Source organism: Erpetoichthys calabaricus, chromosome 10, assembly GCF_900747795.2.
Source record: "Erpetoichthys calabaricus chromosome 10, fErpCal1.3, whole genome shotgun sequence".
NCBI classification, from domain to species: Eukaryota; Metazoa; Chordata; class Cladistia; order Polypteriformes; family Polypteridae; genus Erpetoichthys; species Erpetoichthys calabaricus.
Window position 1 is genome coordinate 31,643,809 of NC_041403.2, and position 14,255 is coordinate 31,658,063.

The 14,255-nt window shown below is 39.5% G+C and overlaps 1 protein-coding gene across 3 annotated transcripts in view; it reads left to right on the forward strand.

Moving 5' to 3' along the window:
• Positions 1 to 12,038, forward strand: part of LOC114658914 (coagulation factor XIII B chain-like) — a 180,826-nt gene extending 168,788 nt beyond the window's left edge. For all 3 annotated transcript variants that reach the window (XM_051933313.1, XM_051933314.1, XM_051933315.1), the window contains 4 exons: positions 3,403 to 3,612; positions 7,545 to 7,721; positions 11,769 to 11,978; positions 12,022 to 12,038. In XM_051933313.1, coding sequence (XP_051789273.1) covers positions 3,403 to 3,612; positions 7,545 to 7,721; positions 11,769 to 11,978; positions 12,022 to 12,023 — 599 coding nt within the window. In that variant the 3' untranslated portion in view covers positions 12,024 to 12,038. The remainder of the gene's footprint in view (positions 1 to 3,402; positions 3,613 to 7,544; positions 7,722 to 11,768; positions 11,979 to 12,021) is intronic.
• Positions 12,039 to 14,255: the final 2,217 nt, after the last annotated feature.

Below are 14,255 nucleotides of genomic sequence, written 5' to 3' on the forward strand. Positions count from 1 at the left end.
CTCCCAACTTCCTCATACAACAAAACAACTCCTCTCGAGGCACCCTGTCATATGCTTTCTCCAGGTCCTCAAAGACACAATGCAACTCCTTCTGGCCTTCTCTATACTTCTCCAACAACACCCTCAGAGCAAACATCCCATCTGTGGTGCTCTTTCCCAGCATGAAACCATACTGCTGCTTGCTAATCATCACCTCCCTTCTTAACCTAGCTTCCACTACTCTTTCCCATTACTCCGTGCTGTGGCTGATCAGTTTTATCCCCAGTAGTTACTGCACTCCTGCACATCCCCCTTATTCTTAAAAATCGGCACCAATACACTTCTTCTCTTCTCCTCAAGCATCCTCTCATTTTCCAAGATTCAAATAAACAATCTGGTTAAAAACTCCACTGCCATCTCTCCTAAACACCTCCATGCTTCCACGGGTATGTCCTCTGGACCAACCATTTTTCATCCTCTTCGTAACCATCCTTACTGCATCCTTGGTATCTCCCCATCGTCTAACCTTCTCCCTCTCTCTCTCATTCTCTTCATTCATCAGCCTCTCAAAGTACTCTTTCCATCTGCTCAACACACTCTCCTCACTTGTGAGTATTTTTTGTCATTATTCTTTATCACCCTAACATGCTGCTCATCTTTCCCAGGTTGGTCCCTCTGTCTAACCAATCGGTACAGGTCCTTTTCTCCCTCCTTAGTGTCCAACCTCTCTTACAACTCATCATACACTTTATCTTTAGCCTTTGCCACCTCTCTTTTCACCTTGTACTCTTGTCTACTTTCTTCATCACTCTGACTATCACCACTTCTTTTTCACCAACCTCTGCCTCTGTATACTCTAATGTACTTCCCCATTCTACTAACAGGTTTCATTGTCCTCCTTCCTCTGTCCAGATGTCACGCCAAGCACCCTTCTAACTGTCTCCCTTACCACTTCTGCTGTATTTGCCCAGCTTAGACAGAGTGGTGGATCTGAGGCTAGGGATCTGCACTGGCAATGGGAAGGTTGCTGGTTCGAATCCCGTAAAATGCCAAAAGGGACTATGCTCTGTTGGGCCCTTGAGTAAGGCCCTTAACCTGCAATTGCTGAGCGCTTTGAGTAGTGAGAAAAGCGCTATATAAATGCAAAGAATTATTATTATTAGCTATCTGGTAACTCTTTACTGCCACCCAGTGCCTGTCTGACCTCCACCCTGAACTCCACCAGACAGTCTTTCTTTTTCAAATTCCACCATTTGATCCTTGACTCTGCCCGCACTCTCCTTCTCTTCTTGATCTCCAAAGTCATCCTACAGACACCATCCTATCCTGCCTAACTAAGTTTTCCCCTGCCACCACTTTGCAGTCTCCATTTTCCTTTAGACTTACCCTCCTACATAGGATATAGTTCACCTATATGCATCTTCCTCCATTCTTGTATGTCACTCTGTTTTCCTCCTTCTTCTCCACAGCCATATCTATCCTTTTTGCAAAATACACTACTATCTGACCTTCTTCATTCCTCTCCTTGACACCATACCTACCCATCACCTCCTCATCCCTTTTGTTCCCTTCACCAACATGTCCATTGAAATCTGCTTCATTCACCACTGTCTCTCCATTGGGTACATTCTCCACCACTTTATCTAACTCACTCCAGAAATCTTCTTTCACATCCATTGCACACCCAACTTGCAGGGCACACCTACAATTTCCAGCATCATAATCAACACTCTGTCCAACAATCTTTTCACCTCCAAAACACCCTTGACATACTGCTCCTTCAGGATAAACTCTACCCCATTTCTTCTATGATCCACACCATGGTAGAACTATTTGTACCCACCTCCAATACACCTGGCCTAACTCCCCTTCCATCTGGTCTCTTGCACGCACAATATATCGACCTTCTTTCATTCAATCATATCGGCTAACTCTCACCTTTTACCAGTCATACTGCCAACATACAAAGTTCCTACACTCACTTCCATTCCCTCCAACCTTCCTCCTCTCCTCCTGCCTCCAGACACGCCTTCCCTCTCTTCATCTCCTTCAGCCAACAGTAGCCCAATTTCCCCTAGCACATGGTGATGGTGGCTGTTATTAACCTGGGCCTTGACCAATCCAGTATGGAAATCTTTATTGTTGTCCACATATTGATCTGGCAAAATTTTACACCGGATGCCCTTCCTGATGTAACCATCCCCATTTATCTGGGCTTGGGACTGGCATGAAGAAACACACTGGTTTGTGCATCCCCTGTGGCTGGGTTAGCTTAGCTATATAATAAATAACATAAGCAATGTCATCATGAAGTTATCAGCATGGGGCCCTTATGCAGCTTGTGTAGTGTGTGTACAGAAAGGACCGGCACTGCTTATGGGCATTGCAGGGGTTTAGTAAATACATTTTGAGACAGAAACGAGACTGAGTAAAGACTACTATTTAGCAATTTTTAAATAACTTTTTCAAAAAGTGTGTCTTCATCATTACAATCCTGTGTGTGTCTTTGTGGTCACATTTACATTTTTTTGGCAAATTTATAATGTCAAGCAGGCACTCAAGCTCTACATAAAAGACTTCAATAAAAATCTAAGTATGATTTTTAAAAGTTAGGGGGTTGTTCCTATTCCATTTAAACATTTGAAATTAGAACCTGAAATGCAGAAATGGAGAAAGGAAAACTACATACAAAATGAGACAATGGGCTTAATTAATGTTATCAGGTTTAGAATGTATTAAATTTATATATAATTAAGTTAATTAAAACTGCCAATTCAAAAACATAAACTATGTGCAGTAGCTTCCTTTATTGTAACTTACACAAACTAAGCAGATGTCTTAGATAGATAGATAGATAGATAGATAGATAGATAGATAGATAGATAGATAGATAGATAGATAGATAGATAGATAGATAGATAGATAGATAGATAGATAGATAGATAGATAGATAGATAGATAGATAGATACTTTATTTTTTCAAGAGTCTACTGGCTGCTCCTCTTCTTTTTTCCTTTATCTGAACTGGTGCCCTGCACAGAGATATTTCTGATTTTTTGCCAATTGCGGCTGGCATAGTTAGCCATGTTGTAACTGTTCTGAGAACGTGAGGTTGTATACCTGTCTGTACAGTATGTATGTATACATAATAAAGTATCTATCTATCTATCTATCTATCTATCTATCTATCTATCTATCTATCTATCTATCTATCTATCTATCTATCTATCTATCTATCTATCTATCTATCTATCTATCTATCTATCTATCTATCTATCTATCTATACATGTAATTCTCTATAGCTAATCTCACTCACTGGGTATTTTTAGTTATTTTTTGTTAGCTTTTACATCGTGTTAGCTGATTCTTCCTTTTTATGTAATGATAGCAGTTCAATAATGCTTATAATTCTTTTCTTTCAGCAATCATGTGCTCTATAAATGAACAGGATAGAAGAATTGTGTTTAATCCAAGTAGACGTCTAATTAGACAAGGGTGGTCATTTTCACATTCATATTCATTTCCATATGAAGAAGTAATTCAATACTCATGCACTGATGGATTCAAACCAGTGACAAAAACACAGATAACCTGTCGTCTCAAGGGCTGGGATCCTTCTCCAAAATGTATCGGTATGTATATTGTTTATGAGAATTTGGTGAAAAAAGTAATTAACAATATTATCTTGCATATTATTCCAGTTTCTAGTGTAATATTGTTAAAATGACAGACTTGTAGCAAAACAAAATTAAAAAGTAACATTTTGCTATTTAATAGAAACATATTTTGGTCTTCTAAGGTCTTCTTCAGCCTCCCATCCTTTAATATACAGTTGAGTCAAGAAGCTAAAATCATATAGTTGAAGGGACAAAGCACAAAGCTCAGGCAATACATGATACACATGATCTGTGGCCACTTTCCCAATTCAAGGTCATTGCAGGCCAGATCAGGAATTTAATTAAAAAGGTAAAAAAGCTCCAACTGTGTCATATTTCAGCCAGGGTTCCACTGTTTACTGGAGTTCAAACATCCCTTTCATGTCTGTTATGTTAATTTTTTATTAACATTGTTGTTAATTTAATTTGTTTATGTCACAGTATCTTAATCTTTAATGTTCTTTGTGTTTTGTGGGTGGTCCCCCAAGAGGTAGGGCCAGTCGAGGGACTACCCTTAACCCTATAAAGGCTGAGGAAAACCCAAAGTCTCTTGCAGTTCATGGAATGCACTCACGGTGTGGAGAGTTGTCTTGGATTTGAATTTATTCTTGTGCTTTTGTGATTTCTGTATTTTTGAGCATTCTTGGGATTGCCTATTCTGAAGACTTTGCCTTGTGAGCCTTTGTGCTGCTCTAAGTTTCTTTTTGTTAACAGAGCTTTTTTAAAAATAAATCCATTATTCTATAAAAAAAATTTCATTGCCCTTGTATGGGTATCTGGGTTTTGATGGCGTCATCCTCTTCAGTGGGCATTTTGAGATGGGATTTGCTGTGCTTTGGGACTCTCTAGTTCATACCGATCTGGGGGAATTTCCATAGTGCTCAAAGTAAAACTTATGTAAGCCAAAGAAATACTCAGACCCTGGCGAGCCATGTTTTCTTTGGGAAGTAATTTTGACACCATTCTGTTGTTTGTTTTAGCTTGTAGTCACTGCCATTTTGTGTGGCTGTGGCCATATTGTTGTCAGAAACAGTGCCTCTTTCTAGTCACCCTCATTTAAGATAGTGGAGCACAGCTCGAAATATCCTATCTTTGGGATTTGAAAAAAATTAAGGACTGATCACACTTTCTTTCTTTTTTTGTAAGTATCAGTCTTTACTAATGGTTATGAGTTCCGAAATCCTTTTATGGTTTGGTTTTGGTAGCTGAAGCTTGGTATTATTTTTGGCTTCAAACCCTTGCTTTGTCTTTCTACCATTCTCTGTGTTGTCCCTTAAACCTACTGATATTTTCATCTCCTGATCCAAAACCGCTCTTCTTTGTGGTCTTTGATCGGCCATAATAGATTGGCACGATAGACTCTTTCTTTCCTAAATGGCAGCTTTTAAGTAAAAAATGACGGTCAAAAATTAATGCAGTTCAATTGGAAAATGACCTGAGATGGGCACTGGTACTTTGCACTGGCACTTCTACGTTTAGCTGTTTGGAGTATTGGGAGTTTTTCCATTCCATTATGAGTGTTTGAAGTCAGCCAGTATCCATCGGTATGCAGTACCTGCACTTCTCACAGTCTTCTGCTACTATAACTGTTTCAAACAGATGATGTCTTCTGAGAATTTTAGTGAGAGGGGACCTTCCCCTCCTATCCAGGTCTTCAAGCATATAATCTATCCATCTTGAAACTTATATATGTATGAGATATTGCAAATTAGCTGAAGAATCTGAAACATATGGACTACCACCTCTTTCTTTTTCCATCTCAAACACTGGAGAACACCATCCCAAGGGTCTTCACAAGTACTAAATTATGCATAGACATTTTTTTCTTATAGTAGGACCATATGCAGATGAAGTGACTTACTCAGGATTACACAACAAACCAGAAACTGAATATTATCTAAAATTCCACTGCTTTACACACTAAGCCTCAAGTGTCTACAGAGTGGCGTAGTGGTGTAGTCAAACAACTGGCACAGCAATAGAAAATAAGAAGTTACAAGATGGAAGCTCTCCTTTCATGTGTAGCTCAAGGGAGGAATGGACTCATGACATAACTGTCTCGCCTACTATATGGCAGTGCCTCCTCTGTTCAACACGGTATTTCACAAATCTTTCAGATGGCACCTTATATGTAATAGTGTAAGTAAAGCAGGCCAAAGAAATTAAAAAGAATAAAATAACAATAATAATAAAAAATGATCCTTAGGAATTATTAAATTTGAGGTTAATGCAACAAGGTGCTTTAGCGCTTCTGGCTCAGACGCTCTTGATCAGTGCCTGCCAGGTACAAGAAGGTGAAAGATGACGGCTGAGCAAATAAAAGCAGAGTGTGGAAAGGGAGTCTTCATTGTTTGTATTGAGAGTCTCCAGTCAGAAAGCAGGGTCTCTTTCTAATCTGAAAGACAAGAATATCTATTGGATGGTCAAGTTCACCCATTACAAAGGAGTGTTTTTTTTTTCAGCAGTTTATTGGCATCCTATTGGCTTCTACTGTTTCTGACACAGGCTAGAACATAAGAATTTAGACAAACGAGAGGAGAGACCATTCAGTCCATCAAGTTTGTTGGTTTAGCTAAGAGCTAAGCTGGCCCAATACCTCATCCAAAGGCTGTCAAGGTTTGTTCTTCAACTACATGTCTTGGTAGTTTGTTCCAGATTTCCACAACTCTTTACATAAAGAAGTGCTTTGTGGCTTCAGTTCTAAAATGCACTGCCCCTTCATTTTCTCGGGTGTCCTCAAGTACCTGATTTATTGTTAAGTTAAAAGAATTCTGCTGGATCAACTTTAACGCTTTTGAGAATTTTGAAGACATGGATTAGGTCCCCACACAGTCTTCTCTGCTTGACAGTAAACTATTTTAATTCTCTGAGTCTGTCAGAGTAGGACATGTCCTCAAGTCCCATGATGCACTTGGTTGCTCTCCTCTGCACAGCTTTAAAAGCTGCTATGTCTTTCTTGTACTGTGGTGGCCAGAACTGCATGCAATACTCCAGATGTGGTCTTACTAGTGCATTATAAAGTTTTAGTATAATGTCCCTTGATTAACATTCAACAGTTTGTTATGATATAACCTAGTATTTTATTTGCCTTTTCAATCATTTCTGCACATTGCTTAGATGACTAAAATGTTGTATCAACATAAACCCTTATATTTATTGTAGAGGCCACTTCCTGTATGACAGCATCTCCTGACTTAATGTTCCTTTTGCCAATGTGTAGCTCCTTATATTTTTCTACATTAAACTGTATTTTCCAAGTGTTCACCCACTTCTGAAGCTTGTCAAAGTCTTCTTGAATTTGTTTTACTGCTTCCTCAGTGTCTGCTATTTTAATGTCATCTACAAATTTCTAGTTTACTAACTATACAGTCATTAACATTAACACTACTTTAACATGGAAAACAATAACCCTATTGATTACTGTTATCTTATTAAATGCACTGGATAAGTCAGAGTTCTGAACAAATTAATTTTTTTAGATCTTAAGAAAAGTTGTCAAATGAATCTCTTTTCACTCTGAAGCTGAGGTCCACATCTATGCATAGTTTGCATCATGTTTTCACCATGCAATACACACATCTCTGTTATATGCCATTTTTTATGGGATTCATAAAAGCAGTGTTAATGTTTCTGATGTACCATCTGTTGGAATGACAAATTCAATGCATTTTATTAATAAAAACATTTGGGACGACAGGGACATAGCAACAGGTTGGACACACAGACAGACAAACACTTCTATTAAGGTGGATAATTTAAACTGCAGTTATACAATTTAGCAGGAAAATAACTGGGTTACATATTTTGTAAAAGGCTGTCTGTTAAATACTGAATATTCATTGTTAAGTTTATTAGGTCTTTAAAGCTAAATAAAAGTTTTATCAAGGAATGCAAAAAAATTTTTTCAGATGGAAGATGTTCCCTGCCTCCTAAAATTGACAATGGAGACATACAATATGATATTAACTCATGGTATAAACATGGTGCTGAAGTTACATATCAGTGCAAAGAGAACTATGTGATGGAAGGTGACAGTGTTATCCAATGTTCCATGGGAGTCTGGTCCAAACCACCTCAGTGCATGAGTGAGTATGAATGTTTCAAATTTTAATTTCAGGAAAACAATACTACAGCTGTGTACTTTTCACTCTGGTTGTCTCTTCTGGGGATTTCTCATTTTCTTTGGGAGCTCTTTAAAGATATACAGTATTTGGATCAATAAATCACAGTGACGCTGGTTTTTGTTGTAATCTTGCACTCACTGGCAAATTTCATTGTTTCTTTGAGTAGCAGTCCCAGACTCTGTCATGTCACAACTAAGAAAATTGTGTGTTTTATTTCCTATCGTACAGTATTTTATGATGTGTTTGAAAATCTGCTTTAGCAATGTAGTATACTATATATTGTTATCAATTTCAGAAAGCATTTTTGGAAATTCATTAACTAATTAATCATTTTCTACCTTCATCTCCAGAGTACACTGCTTTTTGCAGATGATGTTGTCCTGTTTGCTTCATCAGGCCGTGATCTTCAGCTCTCTCTGGATCAGTTTGCAGCCGAGTGTGAAGCGGCTGGGATGAGAATCAGCACCTCCAAATCCAAGACCATGGTCCTCAGCCGGAAAAGGGTGGAGTGCCCTCTCAGGGTTGGGAGCGAGATCCTGCCTCAAGTGGAGGAGTTCAAGTATCTCGGGGTCTTGTTCACGAGTGAGGGAAGAATGGAGCGTGAGATCGACAGGCGGATTGGTGCGGCATCCGCAGTGATGCGGGCTCTGCATCGGTCTGTTGTGGTGAAAAAGGAGCTGAGCCATAAGGCAAAGCTCTCAATTTACCAGTCAATCTGTGTTCCTACCCTCACCTATGGTCATGAGCTATGGGTAGTGACCGAAAGAACGAGATCACGAATACAAGCGGCTGAAATGAGTTTCCTCATTTGTGTGTCTGGGCTCTCCCTTAAAGATAGGGTGAGAAGCTCAGTCATCCGGGAGGGGCTCAGAGTAGAGCCGCTGCTCCTCCGCATCGAGAGGAGTCACATGAGGTGGCTCGGGCATCTGATCAGGATGCCTCCTGGACGCCTCCCTGGTGAGGTGTTCCGGGCCCGTCCAACTGGGAGGAGGCCCTGTGGAAGACCCAGGACACGCTGGAGGGACTATGTCTCCCGGCTGGCCTGGGAATGCCTTGGGATTCTCCTGGAAGAGCTGGAAGAAGTGGCCGGGGAGAGGGAAGTCTGGGCATCTCTGCTCAAGCTGCTGCCCCCGCGACCCGACCTCAGATAAGTGGAACAGGATGGATGGATCTCCAGAGTACTTTTGATTTAGTGTCCACCATCATAGCTTCTGTTAACACAGTTGTCATCATTGATGCATAGATAGAACTTTATTTTTCCCCAGGGAGAAAGTTGGCCAGAATGACTGAAAAGGAAGAGAATTTTAAAAAGAAAGAAAATAAAATTTCTGATTTGGCTGTACCATTCACAGTGAGGCATTAGGCAGATGTATTGCTATTGGTATAATGGAGGCCCCATAGTATTTCTTGATACTTTTATGCTGAAATATACATTGGCTGAAAGTCCTCAGTGTTAGTGTGTCAGAGAGAGGATGTGCAGCATTGTTCATAATGGCACTCAGCTTAGTGTTGTATCTTCTCTTTTACTGTGACCTCCTGGGGGTCCAGAGTGTCTCCCTTAACTGAGCCTTACTTTTAATTAGCATGTTCAATTCATCTTTTGAAGTGATGTTTCCATCCCAGCACACCACAGCGTAGAAAATCCCACTGGCCATCACAGTTTTGTAGATGTCACTCTCTACACAGTCTCCTAAGGAAAAAGAGTCCACTCTGCCCTTTCTTATAGAGTTCCTCTGTGTTCTGAGATTAGTCCAGCCTGTCATTGATGTGGACCCTGAAGTACTTCTAAGAGTGGACCACCTCTATGTCCTCTTTGTGAATAGTGACTGGACATAGAGGCTCTTTGGTGCAGCAGTGGATTGATGGCTAAGGAATTAATAATTGTGTTTTTAAAAAAAATTCAATCTTTTCTTTTCTAAGAGCTGCTTTCTGATTACCATACTTAATAAAGTATGTGATTCACTGAGATATCATACTGAATGAAGTGCTTTTTCATCAGCAGAGCAGACCCTGCTGTTGTGTTTTTGACAGTACACACTGGTGTGGTGTAGTGGTTAAGACATTGGACTTCAAGTCCTGAGACGCTGGGTTCAAATCCCACTACTGATGGTATGTGACCCTTAGCAGGTCACTTCACCTGCATGTGCTTCAGTTTGAAAAACAAAAGAAATGTAATCAATTGTATCCTCAAATGTTGTAAGTCACCTCAGATAAAGGTGTCTGCCAAATAATGATAATAAAGAAGATTTATGTTAATATTCATATCCAGGACCACATAGCTCTTGCCCAGAAGCACTCAAGGAAAACAGACATTATATTATAAATAAAAACTCTAAACATATATATTGCTAAAATTAAAATAGTGGGAAATTATTGAACACTGAAATGCACTCACAAAATTCGAAAGTTCATAAAAAACAAAATACCTAATGGGTAAGAAACAGTTACATAGATAAAAACACCGTTTGATACACTAGACAGCAAAAACTCTGCAATGGAAGAATGAGACTCAAAATCTCTATGCTACCAAAAGGTTAAAATGTAAACTTCTCTCTAATGTTTAAATGCTCTGGAAGTAGTTTTTCTTTCACAAAACATACTTTTATTTTTAAGAAAGTTCAAATGAGCTTCTGCAGTTCATCCTTAATTAAAATGGCTACTTTTTTCCTCTAGGGGGCTCTAGCTCCCTGGTTGGAATAAGTTTGTTTTTAATTACGGCGTCTTAAGTAACCCGAAACAATATAGATATGATATTAAAGAGGCGATATCCTCCCATAGTGATACAGCGGTAAGAAATCACATACAGTAACTTAGCTTTCTTTAATGATGATTTATGCAGCATTACAGATGAGGAAGCCAATGGCAAGACTATTGCCGATGTGAGTGCTCGATGTATACAGTCTGCCATCTTCGTCACTGTACTGGAAGGATTTTCAGGATCAGATGACGTTATCTCCCATCCGTCCGTCGCCTTCAAAGGTGTGCCGGGCAATGTTCCCAGGCTTTATACTCTTTCTCCATGTGCAGGCCTTTACTTAGATAAATCATGCCATTCCAAACAAGGAAAAGAGGATACAATTTCATGCTGACTCTAAATACTCTGACACAGAAATAGTGCATGTTGCCCATTTGCAGTTGTTCTTAACTTGTCTTGTCTTAAGATGTTTGCCTAGCAATTCTAAATGCTGGGCCCCTGTACTGAATCTGGGGGGGTGGGGGTAAGGGGGGATACCTGTCCCCGGGCGCAGCATCCAGGGGGTGCCAAATTTCCCTTCCACATTGCATTTTGGCAAACAGGAGGGGGCGCGAAATCTTCAGTTGTCCCTGGGCGCTGAAAACCCTAGCTACGACTCTGGAATCTGGCTTTGTGTTAGCTGTACATGTGAGCTAAAAAGAAAAGCAGATTTAAATTATTGGCACAGAGCACAGTGACATATTAAACTTATATTCTGATTACAGCTACAATAACGTAAGACGTGTGCATTAGGAAGTGGCCTGATGTTGCAGCAACCCTAATAAAGAAGGCAGTCGGAGTTGTTATCAACAAACAAAAAACAACAAAATAATGTAAGAAGGTAACAAATTCTAAAGTAGAAATGTGTGGAAATCAATGCTACAAAAACAAGGGTTCATCATTTTTGTGGAAAATATGTTTTAGGAAAACGTTTTGCCATCTCTTAATGCAGGATCCCTGAATGTATAAAAACAAAGCCGCCATAAAGACAGTCATCTGCCAGATATGTTATCAAAGAATGACAACACATTCATTTTTCATTTACTCTTTACTTGGATTGTCTCTTGTAATTTTTTTCAGTTTCAGTTTTTCTGCATATGTTATCCTTTGTAAATAAATGATTTTTAAATAAGTTTGATTGCTAAGAATAAAAACCAAAAGTACAAAGTGCTTCATTGTAATCTGAAAGTGAATCCTTTTCCATCTACCATGTTTGCACTTACCTGGTTTTCTTTTAAAAGTTCTTTTATATGTTTGCTTTGTTCCATTAACAGAGGCCTGTTATTTGAAAATTCAGGAAAAAGCAATTATACTCAAGCACGGAAATGAAGTGAAAATACTCTGTCCATCTGGGAATCCAACAACAATAAGGTGTGAAAATGGCCAAATACTTAATACATGTAAGTATAATACAATTATTTTCAAAATCCATTCAGTTTTGCCTCTTTTAATTTGTTCTAAAACTTTACACCTAAGTACAAACTGTTTTAATGTACTATAATCTGAATAAGGAGATCTCTGAGAAAGGAGATCTCTATCTATAAAGGAATTTATTTTAAAAGAAGTTTACATGCAAAATTACCAATGGCACAGCTCAATCAACAAACCATAGCATCTCTGTTTTCCCGGCTTGCAGAGCACATCCACAAAACGGTGCTGACAAGAGCACAAAGTGACAAAAGGGACAATACATGAAGTGGCAATTGAGCACAGCAGTGATGCTGGGTCAGCTTTTATCTGTAGTTATGACAAATTAACCCAAATGCACCTAACCTGATCTTGAATTTACAGACCAGAATCCTTTCCAAACTGACTCAATTAGAATTTATACAAAACAATAGTCAAAAATCTAATATAATCAAAGTTATTCAAACAACATATCCAGATCTCTTGTATTATACAGACTAAGTGAAAGATTCTTCCTTTTAAACCAACTGGAAAAGTCTGTTACAGTTTTCACCTTTAGATTCTTAAAACAGAAGAAAGAATGTAGTCTGTCATCACCATTCTTAGCTTTCTCTTGTTTTGCGTTGCCGTCGGTAGTCTAAACAGCCTCAGCGGACTTCATGTGTTTTTGGTGTCACTGTGGGGAAATAAAATTCAGACTGCTGTACCAGGATTCAGTCAGTTATGTCATTTATTCATGAATTTATTCATTTTTTACCGATTATCTGAGACCAGGTAGCGGGGGCAACAATCTTAGCAATGAGGACCAAATATCTCTTTCCCCAGCCACACCTGCTATGCTGTGGGCTCCTGAGGCATTCTCAATCCTTCCAGAAAGCCCTGGATTTATTCCTGGGGTCTCCTCCCAGCTGGTTGTGCCCATAAAACCTCCACAGGAATACATCCAGGGGACATTCGTATCAGATGCCTGAACCACCACAGTTGGCTCCTCTCAATGTGGTGGGTCAGCAGCTTCTCACCAAAGCCCTCTCTTCCTTGTAACAGATACTCTGTCCCTTGATCTCTAAACACTTGCCTCTTCCTCCTGACATTTAGTAATAGAGTAAGGTTACTTTCAAGTTCTTATTCAGTAGCTTCCTGGATCAGACCCTAACAAGTTTTGAAGTGACTTTTCTTGTGTCACATGGACATTAAGCTAGAACTCCTCCTGGAAGACTCTATTACCACCTCAGTCCTAAGTCATAGGACTCTGAGCCACCTTAACATATGGGCACGATGGGCACTAGCTGAGGGCCCCAGGATTATAAGGGCCCACGATGTTTCTGATGCCTATGTGTGTTTCTGTTTTACTGTCAAAACAGGGACCCCAGTACACTGCTTTACCTACGGGCCTGTGATGCTGTTAAGACGACCCTGTGACCTAAGATCTGTGTGATCCTTAATGTAGAACATCCGCTCCCACCTATTCACTCACACCCAGTGTAGGACTCCCTGTAGAGAGGTTCCCTCTCAGAATTTTCTCTTTCTTTTTTTCACATTGAATGGCAATCCCTTCTTAGCTGTGTGACCCATCAGAAGTCTAATAACTACATTAAACAGAAATCCTAAAAATTATTTTGCACTTACCTAGAACTAAATAAGTATAAAATACTATAATTGAATGAAAGACAAAAATATTGTAACTAGCTTTTAGTCCGGACCTCAGGGAGACATGCTCCTCAGGTGATGGTGGACTGTCTGAGGGGCCAAGAATACCTGGAGAAGTCAGCTATAAAGCACCATAATATAATGATAAAGATAAGGAGGGCATGGACACAGCACTTAGAAGAGCACTTTGATTGGATGTGTCTCCTAGCTGCTGACTTCCATCAGCTTGGAGGTGTCACCGGTGGCAAGCTTCAGATTGGATCTGGGACTTGGGTTGGCTTGCAGATAGCCAAGGGAATAGTGTGCCAAATGGATTGCCTTTGACCCCAAGTGAGCCAGAGCTGGGCAGTGTGCATAAAGGGACAACCAGCTGGGGGCACATGGGTGGAACTGTGGATGGAAACAGCGCTTAAGATGACAATAGTCCTTTTTAGGGCCACCTGCCACCGATCGCCATTAATAGGCTACTTCCATTCCTCCGTCTCTTGCATCCCTGAAACTGTTACAATATTTTTGGAAGCCTAAGTTCACATTCTTTGTATTCCACAATATGTCATACTATTGCAACTGAAAATATTTTAATTTCTAAGTATACAGAAATCTATTAAACTCATTAATCCATTCATAGAGTAAAATGAATTTGTAAAACCAAAGAGTCAAAATCTCTAATAAATGTATATTTTTTTAACACTAGATATTTAGGTACC